The sequence below is a fragment of the Oryctolagus cuniculus genome, chromosome X (assembly GCF_964237555.1).
Source record: "Oryctolagus cuniculus chromosome X, mOryCun1.1, whole genome shotgun sequence".
Lineage (NCBI taxonomy): Eukaryota > Metazoa > Chordata > Mammalia > Lagomorpha > Leporidae > Oryctolagus > Oryctolagus cuniculus.
The window spans coordinates 87,414,546-87,437,439 of NC_091453.1; the positions used below are offsets into that span (position 1 = coordinate 87,414,546).

The 22,894-nt window shown below is 39.4% G+C and overlaps 1 protein-coding gene across 4 annotated transcripts in view; it reads right to left on the reverse strand.

Annotated features, from left to right (window-relative positions):
• The window catches only part of NRK (Nik related kinase), a 142,984-nt gene extending 120,404 nt beyond the window's left edge, over positions 1 to 22,580 (reverse strand). For all 4 annotated transcript variants that reach the window (XM_070066759.1, XM_008272834.4, XM_017349989.3 and 1 more), the window contains exons 1-2: positions 22,027 to 22,580; positions 14,924 to 14,989 (exon numbers count right to left, since the gene is read on the reverse strand). In XM_070066759.1, the coding sequence (XP_069922860.1) occupies positions 14,924 to 14,989; positions 22,027 to 22,083 (123 nt within the window). In that variant the 5' untranslated portion in view covers positions 22,084 to 22,580. The remainder of the gene's footprint in view (positions 1 to 14,923; positions 14,990 to 22,026) is intronic.
• Positions 22,581 to 22,894: the final 314 nt, after the last annotated feature.

Consider the following 22,894-nt stretch of genomic DNA (forward strand, 5'->3'; position numbering starts at 1 on the left):
ATTTAAGAGCAGGTTTCTATATAAACCAGCTGCTGTAGAGAGGCACAGCCTTTGCCTATTTTGAAAAGTACAAATTCTGTTTTGTAGAGAGAAAGGAAAGCTGTACAAATCAGCCTCAGTGGAATCAAGGGAATAGTTACTCTGCTGATTATTTAAACAAATTATCTTGAATAAATTAACCAGCCATATTCTAATGGATTTCTATAAACCCTCTCTCAACCCATCTCACCTATCATTCACACCACTGCCAGATCCAAAATGGCGAAGGAAATGGGGGGCAGGTTTATCTGGAAAGTTCTGGCCTTGTATCACAGCATCCCATTAGAAGGCCTCAGGGAGAGAGGTTGGCATTAAGTTATGCTTCTCTAATGTCCCTCCCTTGAGTCCAGGCATCCAGATCAGCCTGAGAAGTCCCTAAAAGCATTTTGGATGCAATGTAGAACATCCATTTTCCATTTTAGTAAGGCTATGTGTGCCAAATGCCAACAAACATTTTGGTAATTTCCATCAAATCAATTAATTGTGCCTGTATATTTGGGGCTTGGGAGATGAGGGCTGCTGGTGGTAATCAGTCAAACCGATTTTCATATAGCATTGGCTGGGTAAACACAGACTCTGCTCTGTACAAATATCGCTACCATGTTCACATTTCTCTTCAACTATTTTGCACCTTTCTATTCACTTCTGTTACTTCTTCCCAGAGTAGAGCTGAAGGGAGGATACCACCACATTTTATTAAGTCAAATATGTTGTCCAAGTATGAAAGGGCATAAATCAAGCACGTACATATGGTGACCAACTGTCCCAGATGGACGGAAGCTTTCCCAGGACATGGTACTAGGAAAGTACCCTGCAAACCAAGATGAGTTGGTTAATGTGTGTGTGTGTGTGTGTGTATACATATATATGCATATATATATATATAAACACACATACATGCACACACAGAGTGAAGTATTTGAAAAATCCATAGTACTAAAGCTTTTCAAATTTAACTTGTGGGTCATTTAATTTTTTAAAAATTCACTAAAATGTAAGGTAGTTAAAAAACCCATTACAGTGACTGGCAAGCATGGGTAGAAGCCTAAGAGAAGCAAGGACATTTGTAGGTTCTTATTTATATGTGTTTTTCTTTCTAACGGCTGCCAGTCTTCCAAGTCAGGAAATATTTGCACATGTTCTAGACATCTTCCTGAAGGTATGAGGCTCTCCTGAAACCATCCTTATATTTGACCATGCCAACAACACTACAGCAAACTACAGTACCCTGAGAAAAAATATACTCTTTCAAGCTCCCTAAATGACTCATTCAGCAGAAAGTAATAAAAAAGTAAGGCTAATATTTCCATCCTTTGGAAATATTTATCTCTACACAGTGCCACTTCTTTAATAGTCAGAATAGAAAGTTACTTAGGTGGTATAATTTTGAAAGGCCAACCTGTCTCAAGCATTGGATTAACAGGGTGTCATTAGTCAATCCTTTCCATCAAGACACATCTGCAGAGAGCTGCTGCTAAAATATGTCATATGGGAGGGGATCAGTTTTGCACATATCTTTTTTATTTCCACAGGAAACTGTGCCAAGCAGCCAAATGTATAAGGTATTATGCTAGTCCCAAAGAGGTTACAGAGGTGATTACGATGGATTTTTTTTTTCTTTTGGACATCATGAATTTTTCTCACAAAATCAATTTGTAGAATGACGACATTGATAATAAAAGAATATGAGTGTGGGTAACAGAAAACACACTAAAAAGTCTACATGGAAATTTTTGCTTGTCATTTATATCTGATGCCCTTGTGCCTAATACATGTAATGCTCTTGACTAGGTAATACAGTTGAATACAAACCTCCAGGACCCTGCCCCTGAAGGTATGTGTGAACTAATTTGAAAGACAAATGAATTCTTATTCTTGGGCATCTGAGCCAAGACATGTATATGCTTTCCTACTGTCACCTTTCATTTAGTGACAAGGTGGGAGGAACTCAGCTGCCTGCAAATCTCTTGCAGAGGTTAATCATCAGGAAAGCTTCAAGCTGCAACTTCTGTTGAAACCTGCATCACCGTCGGATAGGAACAATACAGGGATAATTTTACTTCAACAGCATACCTAACATTTGTCTCCTCATCTTCTCCATCCGCCTGCTCAACTCTCTCTCTAATCTTCCAAGCTATAGCCACTTAGCCCCTACAAGCAATTTATTCCAGCTCAGACTCTAGGAGTTCTGTTCTTAGGCAGTGAACAAACAGGACCCCCCTTTTTTTTTCTTTTTTAAACAACTTCAGGCACATGTTTTTAAAAGATTTATTTATTTGAAAGTTAGAGTTACACAGAGAGAGAAGGAAAGGCAGAGAGTGTTCTTCCATTCACTGGTTCACTCCCTAGATGGCCATAACGGCCAGAGCTGCGCCTATATGAAGCCAGGAGCCAGGAACTTCCTCTGGGTTTTCCCATGTGGGTGCAGGGGTCCAAGGACTTGGGCCATCTTCTACTGCTTTCCCAGGCCATAACAGAGATCTGGATGGAAAGTGGAGCAGCTGGGACTCGACTTGGCGCTCACAGAGGATGCCAGCACTGCAGGCAGTGGCTTTACCCTCTACGCCACAGTGCTGGCCCCGAGGGCCCTTTAAACTGTGTATCTTTTTAATGTTTGCCCACGTTCCTAGAAATACATTAATTAAAAAATACATGGGGGAGTGGGGAGGTGGCACTATGGCATAGTGGGTAAAGCCGCCACCTTGCAGTGCTGGCATCCCATATGGGCACTGCTTAGAGTCCTGGCTGTTCCACTTCCGATCTAGCTCTCTGTTATGGCCTGGGAAAGCAGTGGAAGATGGCCCAAGTCCTTGGGCCCCTGAACCCGCGTGAGAGACCTGGAAGAAGCTCCTGGCTCTTGACTTCGGATTGGCACAGCTCTGGCCATTGCAGCCATCTGGGGAGTGAACCAGTGGATGGAAGACCTCTTTCTCTCTCTCTCTGCTTCTCTGTAACTCCTTCAAATAAACAAATAAATTTTTAAAAATATGCAGGGGCCAGTGTGGCACAACAGGTTTAACTGCCACACGATGCCAGAACCCCATACAAGAGTGCGGGTTCAAGTTCTGGCTGCCCCACTTCCAATCCAGCTCCCTACTAATGCACCTGGGAAAGCAGTGGAAGATGGCACAAGTGGTCTGTCCCCTGCACCCACATGGGAGGCCTGGAAGTAGTTAATGCCTCCTGACTTCTACCTGGCACAGCCCTGACCATTGCTGCCACTTGGGAAGTAAACCAGCAAGAGATTAAAGAGCTATCTCTATCTCTCTCTGTCTCTCTCCATCTATCTCTTTCTGTCACCCTACCTTTCAAATAAAATAAATATTTTTAAAAATTTTTTGGTTTATTAAATTTTAAATCCCCATCAACCAGAAGCCAATCATCTGTAATGGAGGTAACAACTATCAAAGTTCCTTTAGCATCTTCCTTTCCTCTTGGGACTCCTTGTAGAAGCAGTAACTGAGGGAAAATGCCTCTGATCCTAGATATGGGTCCTGGCCCACTAGAAGAGAGTGATGGAGTGACAGCAAGCACTTCTCCACCATTCCAAGGTTTCCAGAGGGGTGAATCAGAAATTACTCATGAGCTTGAGCTTTTAATATCCTGTAAAGCCTACTTGCTTGTCCCCATCCATTTCTGAAATTCTATTAAGTTCCAGAAAAAGACTAGACTTAGTGTCCATCATGAAGGAAACAAAAGCACTGGAGGCGCATATCATTAATGATCTTCATCACTGATCTCACCTCACCAGTTTCCTGTAAACTTAGGAACTTTGGCACTTGGGCCGATATTTTTTTCAAGTGGCTGATCTACTTGAATGATTTCTAACTCTGTGTTGTACATATTGAACAAAATACAATATAGCAGGGTAAAGAGCACAGACCTCTGGATCAAGTTTTCATTTGCAACTTACTAGTTTTGTGAATTTGTTCAGTAACTCAAGCTCTTGAACCATCACTTTAGTAATTTGTGACCTAGGAGGATTGTGATAGCAAAGGTGCATGTTCATGAGATATAAATGATAAAATTAAAATTAAGCACTAGGCAGAATATAAGCCATCAGTCAATGATACCCATTTTTAGGACACTGAAGTCACTATACCTGAAGTGGCTAATATTTGAATTTCCCTCTTTTCTCACCCAATTTCTGCACCAAATAATTGGATTTCATTTGTTTCTCAGAGTCAACAAACGCTGTCCTTCTCTAAGGACCCTTAGACTTGTCCTTTTTGATCATGGTGCTGTTTTTGTTGTGTTTTGTTTCTTTCTCTTCAGAGTTAATGATTTATACAAAATGTTACTGGCAGTGCTTAGAATATAATCAATCTTCTTTCCCCTCAGGGAACTCTCAACAGTCCAACCTTCTTTTCCTAGTCATAAAGGGACTCTGCCTTAAAAGAACAAACCAAAAAGACGCTTTCTTAATTTTGCAACATGAATTACATGTAAACCATTGCCACAGCACAGCATTATTTCTCCAAGTGAAATGACACACTATTCATTTTTTGTCCCTGCCCCATCTTTCTCCATGCACTAGTAAGGGGAGGGATTTATTATAACCTGAGTATAGCTAAACAGCAAACAATGAGACTACAACATAAGGAACTATTTACATATTTTGATATTCTTTGAGATTTTAATTTGATTTTGTGGACAGGCTTATTTGTAAGAGCCTGCCTTCAGAGTGGCCTCAGCAACATAAAATTCTAAGAGCAACATAAATTTCCTTTGACATCACCAGACAGCTACAGTGGCTATTCATTTCTGAGTGCAGTTGTGGCATTACCCACAAAACTACCTTAAACAAAGATACATAAATATCATATAATGTTGGAAATCCCTAAAACCAAGTTATGACTCATTCTTATTTCAAAAGTAAGTACTGCTTAAATGCCATTTCCCAAAGTGTCTATTTAATGAAAAGTAGTGGGGACCTAGCTAACTAGTTTTTAGTGGTCAACTACTAGAGGATAAAGGAAAGCAGTAATTCTTGATACTTCAACCACTTTCACTGAATTTACTCAGAGAATCTGGCCATAATTACAGCTGAGGACTTCTAAAAGTGTGTGGGAAATGCATTAAAGGATAATGCATATCTTTAAAATTTTTGAAATGCTCGTTCGAGTATGTGTATGTGTACATACATATAGAAGCAAATCAGAACTTACTTTTCAGGAGATTAGACACTGAGTACCGTAATGTTTTTAATGCTGCCTCACCCACCTTCACCACTCTTTTAAAATGATCTATAAAAGGTTGTCCATATAAATTTTCCTAGAACTGATGTATTAGAAAACAGCTTTAAGTACAGAAGCTAAGTATCAATTAGGCAATTCTGTATGTCTATTTTAAGTAACTGTACTGCTCTCTACATAGAGAGATTTACACATACATTTCACTATTTTTATAACTGGGATGCTTTTATCTGATTGACCAAAGCCACCATGCTATGAAGAGTTTATTAGTCTTGGCTTTGGTTTTTGTATTCAAATATTTAAATTTGATTTTTCAGTCCCTGGAACAATTTTATAACAGTCAGCTGGCTTAAGTATCTACACAGAAGGTGAGCATGGTGGCACAGCAGATTAAGCCATGGCTTTGGGAAACCTCTATCCAACACTGGAATGCTAGTTCAGGTCCTGGCTGCAATGGTTCTGATCCAGCTCCCTGCTAATACATCTGGGAAGGCAGTAGATGATGACCCAAGTACTTGAGTCCCTGCAACCCACATTGGGGACCCAGATGGAGCTCTAGGCTTCTGGCTTTTGCCTGGTCCAGCCCTGGCTGCTGCACGCATTTGGGGAGTGAACCAGTAGATGAAAATCTCTTTGTCCTTCTCCCTCTCTCCCCACTCTGCCTTTCATAAATAAGTAAATCTCTTTTTAAAAGTATCTATAGAAATAATAATTTTTGTGTTATCCAAAACCTACCATAGAATTTCAACTGTTTCCCCATATATATCTGTGAATATATTAAGCAGAACATAGTTGTGAAAAAATTAATTATGTCTTTTTGGGAGTAGAAATCCTACATATGACTTTTACCTTCTCCCTTCACTCCTTTCATACTACCAACTGCATCATCCTCCCCCAGGATTTATTGGGAGACAGAAGTAAATTTTGGTATAACACAGAAAGAAAAAGACAAGCTGACAATTCAGACACATGGGTTACATTCCACAGTTGGAGAGATGTCATGGCCAAGATAGAAATATTCCACTTTCTCCAAGGCCTGTAAGCCTCAGCACTTTCCACTAATTTGATCCCCTGAGTCTCAATTTATTTACCCTATGCTGGTTCTTTTCACTCTCATTCCAAATATTCGACCTGTGTTCTCTTACTGAGGAAAACTTGTTCCTGGAGTCTTCCTCATTAGAAGCTTCATTAGACTTTCTACATCCAGGAAAAAAAAACCTACACACCTACACCCACGTTTCCTCCTTTCTTTCACCTAATCTCACTCAGCTATACTGATCCTTCCTTTTATCCTGCACTCCCTCCTTAAATGAAGATGTCACAATCATAGGGGAAAATACCTCCTTCTTTATCTCTATTAAACGCAATCCATAAAAATGACTAACCCCCCCCCCCCAATATTTTCTGATCATTCTAACTACAGCTTAGTACTTAACACAGTGTTTGGGACATAATGCTGCTTGGGACATTAAATAAAGATTTTTTTATACTATTTTACTAGAGGAAACTTTAAACATTCAAAGCAATGTTTTTATTTAATGGATAAATGTAATGTTTCCTAAGACCAATCACTATCACTGAGGCACATGATCACAATGGGGCAGTGTCACAAAAGGAGATGGAACCTAGAGAAGGTTCTGGATCTGTGGTACTGCACAACAAAGGCAGAACACGGCCTAGTACAGTTATCGTCTCAATTCAGCTTCAGCTCCTACTTCAGAGACTTGCAACGTAAAATGAAATACACAGTGTTATGTGCTTTATGGGCACTCAAGCAATATTTGTTGGCTGACTTAATTGAGCTATATTTGCAAAATGGCAAGGATGTGAGGAAACTTTCCTACCTAAAAAGAAAGCATTCACAGTGCTAGACATTTGGTAGGCAAATAAACAGTATAATTTCAGCCTAAAAGGAAAAATACTCAAACCCCCATCCAATAGGACTGGTGACTAGGCAACCCAAATGTCAGCAGCATGTTTCTGAAACTTAATTTCAAATATCATAAATTGTATGTCATCAGCTTTGAGGACAACATTTCTTTCCTTCCTTTCCATTCCCATTCCCAGCCTCAAACTCAAATTCCGAAAATGTAACTAATAAACCTGAATCTCACCTGTCTAGTGAGGTTTGCAAGTAAAATCAATGTGTCAAAAAGTGATTTTTAAAATCAAATTTAAGAGTGATGCATTGAGCAGTGTTTTGAAAAGAAATTTCCATATTAAACGGTGCACTTCAAAAGTGCAAACAATTCAGGAATTTGCTCGTGACTGTAATACCACACCTTCCTATACCTGAATTAATCTGCTGACTACTGAGGAGGCAGATGACTCCTCAAGTCTCTCTCAAGGACACATGTTTACTTACGCCTGAGGTGTGTTTTTAAGCTTCAGAAAATAAGAAATTAGGGGTTGCCCCTGCCTTCCACCAGAATTTAATTGCATTCCAACTAGGTATCAGGCATATGTGGTAATTAGTTTCTAGACCCAACTGTAGAGGTTTACACTATTGCAGGTGATTTGTTCCTTTGTGTGAAATGATTGCCTCGAATAGTTTCCCATTTCTTTCTTCTGTGCTCGTTATCTGCAAGTGGCAATGTGACAGCAGGTGTTAGATGTTATGATCTCCTGAAGGTCAAAGAAAACTTGTTCATTCTGAAAATCCAGTTCTTTATTTAACTCGGTAGTATCATGCTTACTGAAATGGTATTAAATAAAAATAACAAATAATGAAGCATCCACGCCTTCTCAATATGCTTACTACTCAGTTTTACCTTGGCCACTGGGTATCTCAGTAGTTACTGAGCTAGTATCAACTCTTTCTGTCCAACGGTAAAGCGGTGGGAAGAAAACATACTGAAAGTCATTTTATTTGTGAAAACTGGAACTACTCCAACTTATAGCCAATAAGCAAGTGCTACTGTATAAGGTGGTGAAAGGACTCTGGGATTATTATGATGCTGCTGATGACCCTAAGAATGTAAGAGTACGAATAGCTTCCATTTTACTGACATCCAGACACTGTGCTAGGTGCATCACGGCACAGCCAGATGAAACCCTGGGGATTATTTAGTCTAATACATTTATTTTTTATTTGAAGAAATGGGCACAGAAAAATCAGGCAACATGTTTAGTGCCAGTTAATGGGAGAGCTAAGGTACCAATGCCCATGGTGCCATCCTAAAGGGACATGGTCTCTTTCTTAATATTTCATGAAAAAATTGTTGTCTCTTTTTATATATTACTCTTTGGGAAAGTTTTTAATAGTATCATCAAAAACTGAGTTCCAATCTATTTTCTTTTTGCTAAATGGCCTCACATGGCCAAGTACTCAATATTCCTCCAATCCAAATGGTGACCCACAAGCTATGAGACTGGCAACTAAAGGTGAAGAGGAAAAGAGGAAACTATGCTTTTTTAACCCTACTCAGTAAAAAAGTGAAAGAATGGTGTACTTCTTATAAAAGAGAGTGAGAGAAATAAAACCCACAGTTTGAAATCAGGTTTGCACTGGCAGGAGGTGGGAAAGGGTGGAACTATAGGAATCTAATTAGAAGAAAAAGAAGGAAGGGAAAAGGGTTACAATGTGGAGCGTGTGATTCGGCCTTCATCTCAATGTGCACAGACCGCAGTAGACAGTTGGAAACTTGCCAGGGAAAGAGGCCTTGGAAACAAGCTGGAAGACATTGGAGAGACTTTAACCAAAACAAACACCAGCAGGGGATGTGGTTGGCAGCACTGAAAAAGCAAAGGACTCTCTGAGTCACTCTGACATTAAGCTTGAATGGTATCGTGCCTCCATTTTGTTGTATAGGCTACTTAATACAGCATTTTTGTGTGCCCAATATAAAAGCATTATACACACATATATAACATATATATGTAAAATATAACCACATACATATTTTCTTTACTGAAATAATATAACATTATAGGTATTAGAAAATATAGAAGAAAATAGATTAGAAAAAAAAACACTAACATCTCATTATTGTAGCCAAGTAATTATTTTCAAGCTATGTTTTATCATAGTTGTAATCAGGATGCCTGTATGATAAGTGATACTTAACATTTTAGGTAGGCATGGTTCTCTGCTGCTAGATAACTTCATAAGTACTGTTTTACAGAACAATGATATATTGAGTGGGTATAAGGTTAATTTTCATCATACTTTCTTACTATTTATAGTGTGGCTGAGTTTTTATTTTTAAAAATGGCACAATCATAGCAAAAACTGTCTTTTAACAGGTACCTATAATATGCCAAGCATTTTATATATGTATATGTATATGTATATGTATATGTATACATAGTTTCTAAATTTTATTAAATCTCACAAGTGAGGTCTTACTAACTCCATCTTAGAAATAAGAAATTGATACTCAGAGGTTAAGTAAGTTGCTCAAGGTCATAACTAATGGCCAAGTATGCACTGTATCAGGTCTGTCTGATTCAAAGCAGGCCCTCTTTTTACCACAATATAATACTGTTCTCCTGTAATAGATATCTGTATGCTTGTTCAATACCTGGGGCATTTATCTTAGATTTCCAGAAGTGGAATTATTGATATAATGAACATTTGAATAGAATATTTATATATTCCTGATCATTTTCCATGAAGATGGTATCAGTGCACACTATCACCATCCCATACCTTTTTAGAGAAAGAAATAAATTTGATGTAAAAAAAAAGGTCAAGCCAATGAGTAACAGAGGGAAATCTTTGGGGTGTAAAGCATATACCTTCTTTAACACAGATATTTGTACTGTAAAGATCTGATGGTAAAGAGTTTCTCTATCTCTGGATCTGAACAATGCACATAAAATTATTAGGAATTATGAATGCAAATAGGGGACCTGGCATATAGTAGATACTTCATGAAGAATCAGTTCAAAGGAATTGACATGGGCTTCTCACTTCTGATAAAGATATGAAAGCCACTTCCAACCTAACAAGAAGAGAAAGCTGAATAATCTACAAAAATAAAAAAAAAAACTTCTCTCCAGTATACAGATGAAGACCTACTGCAGCTGGAGAAAGGTTAAAATACAGATGGAAAAGAAGTCTTCTACTTCCAGGGGAAGGGCAAGAACTAGCTGTGGGCCTTAAGAAAGTGCCACTCTCATAACCAGGAGACACAGGATGTAAGACAAAGGCTGAATCAGGAAGAGAGAACTCTTCCATGCCCACACAGCAAGCTAATAAGCACTCAGTAGGAAGCAATAGCAGTAAGCCTTCAGGGGAGGACAAAAACATGGAGAGAGAACATCTCGGAGGCAGAGATACATAGGGTTGAAGCTAAGGGTAGAGAGGGAATATGGAGAAAGTAAAACCTCCCGAAAACCAGCCCCATGTAAGCACAGGGTAAGAGAGGAATCTGAAGCTGGCAAGGAACTGAGAATAACCATATCAATAACCTACACATAGCTTGTCTCCTTATTAGACTGACTCAATCTTCCACATTTATAACGTTGCTGATCAAGTGTGCCCATTTCAAGGCATAAATGATTTACTTTACTCTACTGTTCTGTATACACTGGCATTCCAAAAATATTTTGAGACACATTTCAAAAGCAAGAAGGAAAAGCCCACTCTCAAGAGACAAAGCAATCAACATAACTAGCTGTGGAGATGACTTAGATGTTGAGACTATCAGACAATTCAACATAAGTGTGATGAATATGTGAAAGGCTTTAGTGAAAATATGAAAAATATGCATGAACAAATGAGGGATTTCAGCAAAGATATGAACCATAAAAATGTCAAATGGAAATACAAGCAATGAAAAACAGGAACTGAGTTGAAGAATGCCTTTGACAATCTTATCAGTAGACTTGAAACAGCTGAGAAATGAATCATTGAAAGTAAAGATGTGGAAAAAGTTTTCCATACTGAAACACAAAAAGGCGTGTGCACGTGCACACACACACACGGGGTGGGGGGGATGTTGTAGCACAAAAGTAAGTCCCTACTTAGGATGCCAATATCCCATATTGAAATGCCTAGGGTCAAGTCCCACTTCTGCTTCCAATCCAGTTTCCTGCTAATGTACATCTTGGGAGATAGAAGGTGATGGCTCAAGTAATTGAGTCCATGGGGCTGGCGTTGTGGTGCAGGCAGTTAAGCCATTAGTTTGCCAAGTTGACCTGCCATATCAGAGTGCTGGTTTGAGTCCCAGCCACTCAGGTTTCAATCCAGTTCACCACTAATATGCCTGGAAAAACAAGAGAAAATGGCCAAAGTACTTGGGCTCAAATCACTTGGGCTCTACCTACATGTCTGATCCAGGTGGAGTTCCAGGCTTCTGGCTTCGGTGGATCAGCCCCAACCATTGAGGGCATTTGGGGACTGTGAACTAGAGGATGGACGACCTCTCTCTCTCTCCCTCCCTGCCTCTGTGTATGTGTATGTCTCTGTCTTTCAAATAAACTTTAAAATACACAAATACTATACGTTTCATATTTAAACTGTTGAAAATATGCAAAGAGAAAAAAATTAAAGACAATCACAAAGAATGTAAAAAATGCAAAAGCAAGAACTACGGGATACTTTCAGAAACCACGGAAGTCAAAAGACAATAGCAGGACACTTTAAATTGTTGAAAGGAAAAAATAAACTTTCAGCTCAGAATTTTAGACACAGTATACTTACCTTTCAATAATGAAAGAGAAATAAAATTTTTCACACAAAGGCAGAGGCTTCAGAAGCAGAAAGGTTAGAGAAAGTTCTTTAGGTTTAAGTTCATCATACCAGACAGAAACTTGAATCTACACAGAGAAATAGTTTCTGGCAATGGCTAACATGAAAGGTAAATATGAAGGACTTTTTTCTTATTTTTAATTGTTCTAAAATATAACTGACCATGGAAATAAAAAAAAAAAAAACGGTAATAGTAAGTATAGGGGTAACTGAGTAGATTGCATGCATGCAGTGTAGTAGTCTTATATGTTTATATCACATATAAAAGCAATATGTATGACAACCATAACTATAGTACTCCAGCTGGGACACCATACTGTGAAGTGAAAGAATATTCTTTGAAGGTAAATTGTGATTAACTTAAGATGTATTGAGGGGCTGGAGCTGTGGCACAGTGGGTTAAAGCCCTGGCCTGAAGCGCCGGCATCCCATATGGGCACTGGTTCTAATCCCTGCTGTTCCTCTTCCAATCCAGCTCTCTGCTATGGCTCCTGGCTTCGGATCGCCACAGCTCCAGCCGTTGCAGCCAAGTGGGGAGTGAACCATCGGATGGAAGACCTCTCTCTGTCTCTACCTCTCTCTGTAACTCTGTCTTTCAAATAAATAAAATAAATCTTTAAAAAAAAGATGTATTGACTATCTTTATTGTGGTGGTAGTTACATGACTATATGCATTTGTCCAAACTCAGAAAAGTATACATTTAGGACTTAACTTAATTTTACTGAATATAGTATATATAAAATATATATGTGTGTGTGCATATATATATATATATATAAACTCTGAGTTTTAAGAAAAGGAAATCTCATGCACAACTTACCTTTTTCCTATGTAAATTCTTTTTTCTTCTTATGGCATCCCCCTCCCGATGAACAATGGCAAGAAACCTTCTCTCTAATCTTACCTTATGTGACTCTGAGGTTTTTATTTACAACATGTGGTAGAGAAGGCACTATACCTTTGAATCAGAAGAAGTATACAAACACACACACACACACAAACCCCTCAGGAATTCAAATGTGTACAGAGCCATGAAGATTGTAAATGTGCCATAAAGAAGACGAATATCTTCTATGTGTAAGGTATATGTATCTGCATACAACATGGTAAAACTGACCTAGATCGCATAAATGTTAACTAATCATTTGGTACATGATACAATTGAGACAGTACAAACAATATACTTGCTTGTGAATGGTCTATAGCTTACTGATTCTGTTAATAGGTAAGGTCAAAATAGTTTGAGAAAAAAAAATAAACTTTTAGGCCGGCGCCGCGGCTCAATAGGCTAATCCTCCACCTTGCGGCGCCGGCACACCGGGTTCTAGTCCCGGTCGGGGCACCGGATTCTGTCCCGGTTGCCCCTCTTCCAGGCCAGCTCTCTGCTATGGCCAGGGAGTGCAGTGGAGGATGGCCCAGGTGCTTGGGCCCTGCACCCCATGGGAGACCAGGAAAAGCACCTGGATCCTGGCTCCTGCCATCGGATCAGCGCGGTGCGCCCGGCTGCAGCGGCGGCCATTGGAGGGTGAACCAACGGCAAAAGGAAGACCTTTCTCTCTCTGTCTCTCTCTCTCACTGTCCACTCTGCCTGTCAAAAAAAAAAAAAAAAATAAACTTTTGTTGTTGTTCCCTATACTCACATGTTCTCATTGATTTTAGGATATGTTCACGTGGTATTTCTACTACTCAAGTTCTATGCTATAAGATGCTTTTGTATCAAGTTTAAAAAGCATCCCCCACTCCACTTGTGAATTAGAAAAGAAGCCCCTTCCAGGCACCGGTAGCCCCAGAGACAGAAGGCTTAGCAAGCAGATGGAGCCCTTATTTGAATTTAAAAGGAGTCCCTTCCTCAAAGCTTACACCAGGACACTTTTAAAGGACCTATGTGTAGAGGATCTGTGATGAGTCTGCAATAGGGACCAGCCTAAGGAAAGTAACTGGGTTTTTGGGGACAGGCCTGGGAAAGAGGAACGCTGTGTATTTACAGAACCTTATATAGTGTATAAGACTGAATAAAAATGTCAACTCCCTATATTAGAGAGTGCAGAAAGGGTACCTGATCAAGGTGATAGGGCTAATCAAGCACCCCAACTCCAAGCCAGCCCTTCACACTGCCCCTGTTTCTACCTAGAATTCACTAATGTCATTCTCTACACCACAATTTTGCTTAGTTACTGCATATTTAACTTCTTAGTATCAATTCAACTGTCACTTCCCAGGGAGTGGGAGATTCACTCTGATTATTCAATCTAAATTAAGCCTCCAGTTCTATGTTTTGTATCACTTATGTTTTCTTTCAGATTATACATTACAATTGTGACTATAAGTTATTTGTGTGCTTACTTAGGTAATATAGGGGGTTCCCACAGCTCCCCTCCCACAAACACACTTATACATTTCTAGGCCACAAGCCCCAGAAGAGCAAGAACCTGGTCTGTTTTGTTCATCATTTTATTCTCAAAGATCACAGTGTCTAGTACATAAGATACTTGGTGCCTAATAAGTAATCAATCATTCAATAGCTACAGACTTTTCTTGTTGGAGTCATCAGCAAACTTTATCACCTGCTTGTACATACTCATGTACACAGTGTAAGACAGAATGCTATGAAAACTTTCCTTTTTATAGCATTCAGTTTAAAGGTGAATGCAAGTAGTAAGAATGACATGGGTATATAATATAAAACAAGTGATCTTTTTATTTGGCTGTGTCTTTTTTGAATTAATGGCCTTTTCTATTGGCAATTTATTAGTTTTCTGTTAATAATCTTTAGATATGTGTTGATTGGTTCACTATAGATTCATTATTCCATTATTTATGCAATAATAAACAATAATTTTACATGTTGTTTAAATACCTTAATTTGATCACTCTCTCAAAGTGAAACACTGTGCTCTGGCATTATTTTAGCTGCAATGTGAATGTGTGACCTAAAATTATTGTTGTTGTTTTAAAAAATGAGGAATGAATAAATAATATAACTCCACTTACCAAATAGATCCTGCCGTAAGTACCAAGGCCAATGGTTTTATCTAGCGAGAATATTCCAGTTGGATCCTGCAAAAAAGTAGAAAAAGACCGTCCATCTTCCTGGGGAAATTCTAATCTGCCTTGTTGTCTTATAGAGGAAGAACCTAAATGTCATTTACCAAAAGACCTGACATGTCAGGATCTCCCTGGTCTGAGTATAGTCACTTATTAAAAAGAAACAATGGTATGGCCATTAAGCAGTTGTGCAATTAATTACCATAAAACTGTAAAATGCATTCAATGAAGGAAAACAAAGCATGATCAGGATGAAATTAAAAAATAATTAGAATACAGATAACATCATTTATTCATCAAATAAATAATCAAAGTATTCTTTTAATATTCACTTTTTGAATGCTAACCAGAAAGGCAGAAGTTCAACATATAGCAAGGACGACTGAATACAAAGTCTAGATGACTTACTTATATTTACTATAGCAACTCTGAAGAAAAAAACGCCATCTCTAAATATGAATAACAAAGCAAGATCACAGCATCAAAAAAGTTTCATTTTTAAAAAGTTAGTCTTTACATCAAATGAGTACCTTTTCATGGTGCAAACTGATGTGTTCTGTCACGTAAGCCTAAACATGGCATCACAGGAAACAAAATACATGTTTAAAGATAGTCTATCTTCATTCTCAAGCAGCTATCATTCCCTTAAATACGGGTAACCTTTTCTTGTTCACCACAAACATGGTTTCTTGAATTTTATCACTGCTTGAACCTTTAATCTGACAGTATATTTTTCTATTTTAGAAAAGGGAAACTTTTATGAGGTATGAATAGATGCCAATTCATACACAAAATGGTAAAAGCATTGGCAAATTCTTGGAAATTTATATGCCTTAGAGAAAGCACATTTATATACATAAATGTTGTTTAATCCTGTTTGAAAATACTTTTATCATTTTGATAAATGCAAGCTAATCAGAAAATAAAACTATTAAGTGTATGCCACATAGATGAATTAAAGTATAGATTCCTTAAAATCGGTGTGATATTTGTGTAATCCAGCAAAACTATCACAGGAAAAGGACATAGCTCCAGGATTGTGTTGGCCACCAAGTAATCAATTGAACAATAGTAAAACAATTTTAGCTTTAGCCATAACTCTGCCATTAATTAACCATATAACTCTGGGGAAGTTATTTACTCTCTCTGTGATTCAGTTTTCACATATATAAAATGAAGGCGTTGTCTTAGGTGATTTCCCAGCTCTCTAATTCTATAGGAAAATTTTAATTGCATCATTCTGAAACACAGATTTTTTTTCCCTTGGATTAATATAACCTTTGCTAAACAATGCAGCAGCCAAGCAGTCTACTTTTCCAAGTGATCATTCAAGTTAATGTCAAAATAGACCAGATTATCAATAAAAGCAAATAATTTAGAGAATATATCCCCAATGAAAATGTAAAAGCTATTTAAGATAAGTTTTAGGATTTACAAACTAAAACTTGGTTGTAGAAGTACTCTTGATATTAAGCATATCACTTTTGTTATGATTAAAAGATATATGCAGAAAAGTTGGCCCATCAAGGAGTTACTAAGGACCAACTTGACGACTTTATCAGGTTAGCATATTTCTTTGAAGGATATCGCTGAAGGATTTATTTGAGATATTAATTCTGGAGAAACAGGCTCTTGCCATCTATCAAGAAAACCAAACATGTTAGTTAATTTCTAATAGTAAGTTATTTTTTGTTATAGCTAAGGCCTGCATTTTAGCTAAAAAAAACCCATATGATAGAGGATTACTTTATTATATATATGATTTATTTTTAAGCTTTAAGCACAACAGTCATAATATCTTACTCAGATTTGAATTCAAGTATCTAATTAATCAAAAGAGACACAAAGGAAAGGTACTGAGATAATAAAATTACTTCATGGGAGTTAGTAGATTCATGTTGTCAGGGAACTTTTTCCAGTTCATAAATGGATAAACAATCTTAATTATTCTCATGCACACATATAATAAAATATTTTTTAAATTTTCTTTGTTCGAACAGGCAGTTCAACTTGGTATTCATGTATTATAATATTGCATTGATTTCATCAGTTTTATGTAGTATTTTTTGTTTCTCACATCCATGCTGGTATCTCTTAAGACTAAACAGCTGTCAAAGTGGGAAAAAGAGGGAAGTAAAAATACTCATTACCAGGCTAGCCGTACCCAGTTTCTCATATTTTCCACATATAATGACAGCCAGTTTATTGTGTGATCTTAAGGAAGGAAGCATTGAAAAGGAATAACCTCCCTTTGGTTCCTATGAAATGAAAGGTCCACATCACCAAGGTTCCCATAATTACTTGATCCTCTTCTCTGCACTGCCACCATGAGATGCAAAATGCACAAGAGGAAAGACGCCTGTATGCATGACTGCCAGATCAACCTGTAGATTATTTGGGGGTCTTGTATGCTTTGATGTCCCATTTGGATGAATAAAATGGTCACCGAAGGAGAAACTCTCATTGGTAAACATTTTCTCAAAAGAATAAGAATCTAAGTCTTAAAATATTTTTGAGCCATAAACTGTTCAGACACTTTATATTTTTATCCTTCTACATATCTAAATTATCTACTGTAGTGCAAAAGTCTGAAACCCCAACTTTGGAATTGTTTCTATCTTCTGAATTCTAGAAGGTGGGGAAAGAATGAACCCCTTAATGGCTAATTTTAATAAGGGACAGGGTGGAGAGGTAATAGGAAGTAAAAGAACCACTAGAAGGCAGTGTTTACTGGTCAAGGGAGAGACTTTCAAAGCAGAGGCTGATCTGATAGAACCAAATATGGCCGAGATTTAGGAGAAAGATGGTGAAAACGAGTAGCAAGAAATTTTAAATTTAGTACAGTAAAGGAGAAGGAAAGACTGTATTCCAGTAATCAAACAGCAAAAAGAAAAGATTACATAGTACCTAGAACGAAAAAGCAGAGCCTTTTCTTCTTTTATTTTTAATATTACAAACAGTGATATATGAAAAGAGTTTATGGATAATGAACCTGAAAATGGTGGATGTGACAAGGTATGTGCCAGAGTGAATTTCAGAGGTAGTTAGAAAAATGAGTTTCACAATTCAAGTGGAGAGTTTAGAAAAGAAAAATTTCTTCCTTCAGGCCAGTGCTTTTCCAACTGTGGACTGCATAGACTCCTCCCTACATGAGACTCTTTTCTGGGAATTCATGTTAACAATACAGATTCCTTGTGCCTGCTACAGAATTATAAAATCTGAATTTCTTGGGATGGGTCCCAAGATCCCCCAGAGAATTCTTGATTCTTGGGCACTAACATGAAAACCACAGCCCTAGAAATTGGAAAAAATTATTGAGAAAATGGATTGAAGTACAATGTTGTGCTAAGGTGATCCTTTACATGGATATGGATATATCCATATCCAGTGGAGGATATGCTGTGTATTTCAATCCTTGTGGATTGGGAGGTAAAACTGCTTCCAAACAGGGGGCTAAGGTACTTGATCAAGTGGGAAGTTTCTTATGACCAAATGTGGAGAGCAGGCTCCATCTGGGTGGTGGAAGGCTAGGAGAGCTGGCTGTTATATTTAAATATAAACCTAATGTAACTCAAATATAGTTTCTGGATCATGTGCTATTTCAGATCACCTCTGCCACTACTGTCCTCATAGGCTGTCTAATCCTGACCCCAATATAGATTAGGACTACACATGGCAGTGTCAAATACCAAGGCCACAGCCCTTAGGAATGTCATTACCATACTGGGCACAGAGGCAAAGGGGACAATCATAGTGAAAGACATGCCAGATTCAGATATGAAGAAATAGTTTCCATCCCAAGGATTGAGTGACACAGACATACTAGGAAAAAATATAGATACATATGTGTGTGTGTACATATACATATATTCAATAGACATACTCAGAAAATATTTATGCATATACACAATGTATACATAACTATATATAAATATACATACATTTATTAATACTCATTTAGAAAATATACACTCCCAGGTGTTGCTAATGGGCAAATATATATATATAATATAATCATATATTGCAATTTTATTTATGAAGACATACGGCTTTGCAAAAGGATGGACAAACCACAAATCTCTGTGATTTCCCTTTGTTTTATTACTAGCACAAAATATTTATTCAACAAAAAATTGGGAAAAAATACAACAACCCATTAACAAACATAATGGAATTAACCTATTTTTTGCTGGTAGTAATCTTGGCTGTCTTTATTTTATCTCTAACTTAAGTGCATTATGCAGTTGTATAATTCTATAAATGTTAAAAATTTTAACTGTAAAAGTTATATAATTTTCTAATTATTTCTTCTTTCCTAACTCTCACTCCCACTGATTATTTTAGGCTTAAAAATAATATCTATTTAATAACAAAAATATCAAAAACTGTCTGCTCTTTCTTTTAAATTCCAATTTGCACAGCAAGCTTGTCCTCTCTCCAGGATTTTTGTCTTGTGGCCAGCTCTACAAAACACATGATGCATCCATCCTAAACTAGATTCATATTTAATTACTTTTCTATAGTCTGCAAACTTCTTTTTGTTCAATTTGAAACTCCAAAGTTTAATGCCTAACTGTTGCCAAATTGGTTTGCTTGGTGTTGACAGATACCAGTGTACTGACCTTCATGTAAGTCCTATGGAGGATAATTACTGCAAGGAATACCACCACATAAAAGTTTGCTTGCTTTATCACCTCTATTTGCATCAAAATACAAACTTGAGACAGTGGACTCAGATATCACTTCACCTCTCCATTTACTTTTACTTCTTTAAAGACTCAGACAATAAGTCAAATGTAAAGAAATCACCGGTCACTAAAATACATCTCAGAGACCAAAGCCACAATGACTTTCACACCTCTAAAAATTTGATGTAAAGGAAATCCTAAAGAATCCGCAGCTCTTCTGTCAGATCTCTTAGCATTTGGACACCTAGGTGTTCAGAGAGAGGAAAATTATGCAGTATTTGCTCAGATAGCGAACATCTCCACAATGAGGCAAAGTAGCTTCTGTGTAAAAACCTAGAAATTATTAGACGCTGAGAACTTGACAAGACTCTCATGAAATCTGTAAAACAGGGTCAGGCATCCTGATCTTCTGTGTTCTCCCTACATCTCTCACATTCCAAATCAGTATCACTTTTTTCTCCACCTTGACCCACCTTAAGAAAACCATTATTCCACTGAACCGCAATGTGAAGGCTGCAGCCTTTCCGTTGATCTCTTTGGCTCTCACCAAATTCTTATGCCCAGGGGCCATGACCAGGTCAGTTAGTCTGGGCCATTTCCCCCCACTTTTTGTGGCAATAAAAACTTTCCTTCTTTTTCTCCCTGGGTTTGGAATTCCCTGCCCTATCATTTCTATGAGGTCTTTTCCATTTCTCTCTTTAGTCATTTTTAGAAAGGAGTTTATTTCAGCTTGCCCATGTGTGGTTTCACATATCTACCCTAGTTTTTTCCTCTTCCCCCACCATACACAGAGAATGCTGGAAGAGGGTAACAGTTCATCCATTGATTTTACTCTTATATTTGGGAGCAAACCTAGTCTGAATATGAAAGTTCTGTTCAGAAAGGAAACCACCAATTGAGGCCTTGTATTCCAGAAATCTCATGTAGCCACACTGAAAGGAAAGAATTCTGGGTGCATACAGTCCGGAAAAGGAGTTTTTTTTAAATTTCTGTGACTCTATTTTCTAAAGTTGCATCAATAATGGCAATGCTAATATATGTGATGCAACCTGTTTGTATTGAAGTTTGTGCATGCACAAGTGTGTGTGTGTGTGTGTGTGTGTGTGTGTGTTAATGGTCAACAATTATCTGCTAAATGTTACCTATGTGGATCAGCAACTCCTCCCTACACACAATATTCTAGGGGAAATTATATAGGTGAAGTTTTAGGAATGCCCTGGTTTTGAGGGGGACAGGCCTGTGTCACCAGTAAGAACACAATGTTTAAATGCCATGTGTGTGTGTGTGTGTGTGTGTGTGTATGTATATACACATAAAGCTAAGGCAATGCGACTTTAAATAACCTCAAGGTTAATATTTAGCTTTTCCCAAAGTAAGGAGGCCACTGTCCTGAACTATAGTTGCCTGGAGATCATTCCAGCACAGTGCCTGCTTATTTCCCTTTCAGAGAGTCCAGGGGCCCTTTGCATTCAAGAGGGGGTGCGAATGAAATGCCAATCTAAAAAGGGAACTTGAGAAACGGATTTGGGTGGGATCCAGTATCAGCCAGAAACCAGATGCCAATGAAATAAACGGTGCTGCTAAAATAATACATCTACTAATAACGATGGCGATAATAGCTCACCAATCAATTACAATTCTGTAGGAAAGCTGGGCATTCGGGAAAAAGAGAACTCACAAATGAAAATCACAGGGAAAAGTTAATCTGGATAGCTGGGCAGCACATTGCCTTTTTTTTTTTTTTTTAATTGGGGTGTGCAGAATTCACTTCTTTCCCAAGCAGACGTCGAGTTCCTATGCTCCCGCTCCCGCACTCTAAATCAGGAACACTGTTCTGGCGAGAATAAGAAGGTTTTTAGAAAGTGCTTTAGAAAGTGAGAGAAGTGACACTCCAACAAGTTAATTTTCTAGCCTGTCGTCACGTAAAAGTCACCCCGCGAGTAGACACCACCCTGGCAAAGGAAGCAAGCAGTGGGGCAGGGAATCCTGTTCTTGGGAGGCCAAGCGCCTTCGCGCTTTGGGGGCCTTTCCCGGAACCCCGCTGGGACAGGAACCCCGAGCGCCACTAGCCAAAGTGGACCACGTGTAGAAATCGTCCCGCAGCTGAGGAGCCGCAGCTGCCCACTGTCACCTCTTCTCTCCCGACACCACCCTGCGCCCTTGCTTTTCGGTGGAGTTTGGCCCAGCACCCATGGCCAGGGGGCGCCTTTCCAGCATGCCCTCAGCCTAGCTGCGCTCCCGCGCCCAGGGGCCCGTCGAAGTCCTGGTCTACCCTGGCTTGAGCGCGTTTGCTCCCTCCCCCGGGGCTCAGAACCTGCAGAAAAGAGAGCACTTACGGGGTCACGGGTGTTTTCTACTTACCGGCAAGTGGCCCAGATCCGTGACCTCCTTGTCCCTCCAGCCCCCAGGTCCCGCCATGACTTCGAGAGGAACGGGAGCGGGCGACTGAACTGGGCGCGCTCGGGGAGCCTGAGGTGGAGGTGGACGAGGAGTTGTGGAAGGGAAAGGGAAAGGGAGAGGGCGGGCAAAAGGAGTGGGGGAGAGGGGTTTGTGGAGCTGGATCGAGGAGGGGAAAGTGGAGGGAAAGGAGCGAGGGGTTCAGGGAAGCCTGAGTCTGAGAGGCGGGAAAGCAAGTTTGGCTAAGGCGAGAGGAGAGCAGGAGCGTCTGTCCCAGAGACGGAGAAGAAGCCCGAGGGGTGCTCGGCGGCGAGAGCGCAGCGTCTGCCCCGGCAGGGTGCGCCTCTTTCAGGGTGGGGAGGGGGGCGGTGCGAGGCGAGGGGCCGGCGGCCGCTGGAAGGGGATTGGTGCAGCGTCACGTCGCCAGGTGGGCAGCCGCACGCCGAGGACGCAGGCGAGGGGCCCGCGGGCCAAGGAGGTGCTGAAGGACTATAACGGTCTAGGAGCTGCCTCCTCGTGGCCTCCGCCCCCTCCTGGGTCCGCGGCTGCGCCCGCCGCCCCCGCCCCCGCCGGCCAGTGTTCCACAGGAAACTTTTTCCAGGCAGCTGCCAGCCCCGGAAAACCGGTCCCGCTCCGCGCCGCTCCCAGTCTGGGCCCCACAACTTTGCCACAGTCCAAACAGCCCGCTGCCTCGTCTTCCCGAGAAACACTTGAGACTTTTCTACTTGTCTGTTTTCTCTTTGTGCTACCCCTCCCCACACACACACACACACATCCCGATTTTCTTGTTGCATCGATTGTAAAGACGCATCATGTAAAGAGAAACCGAGCC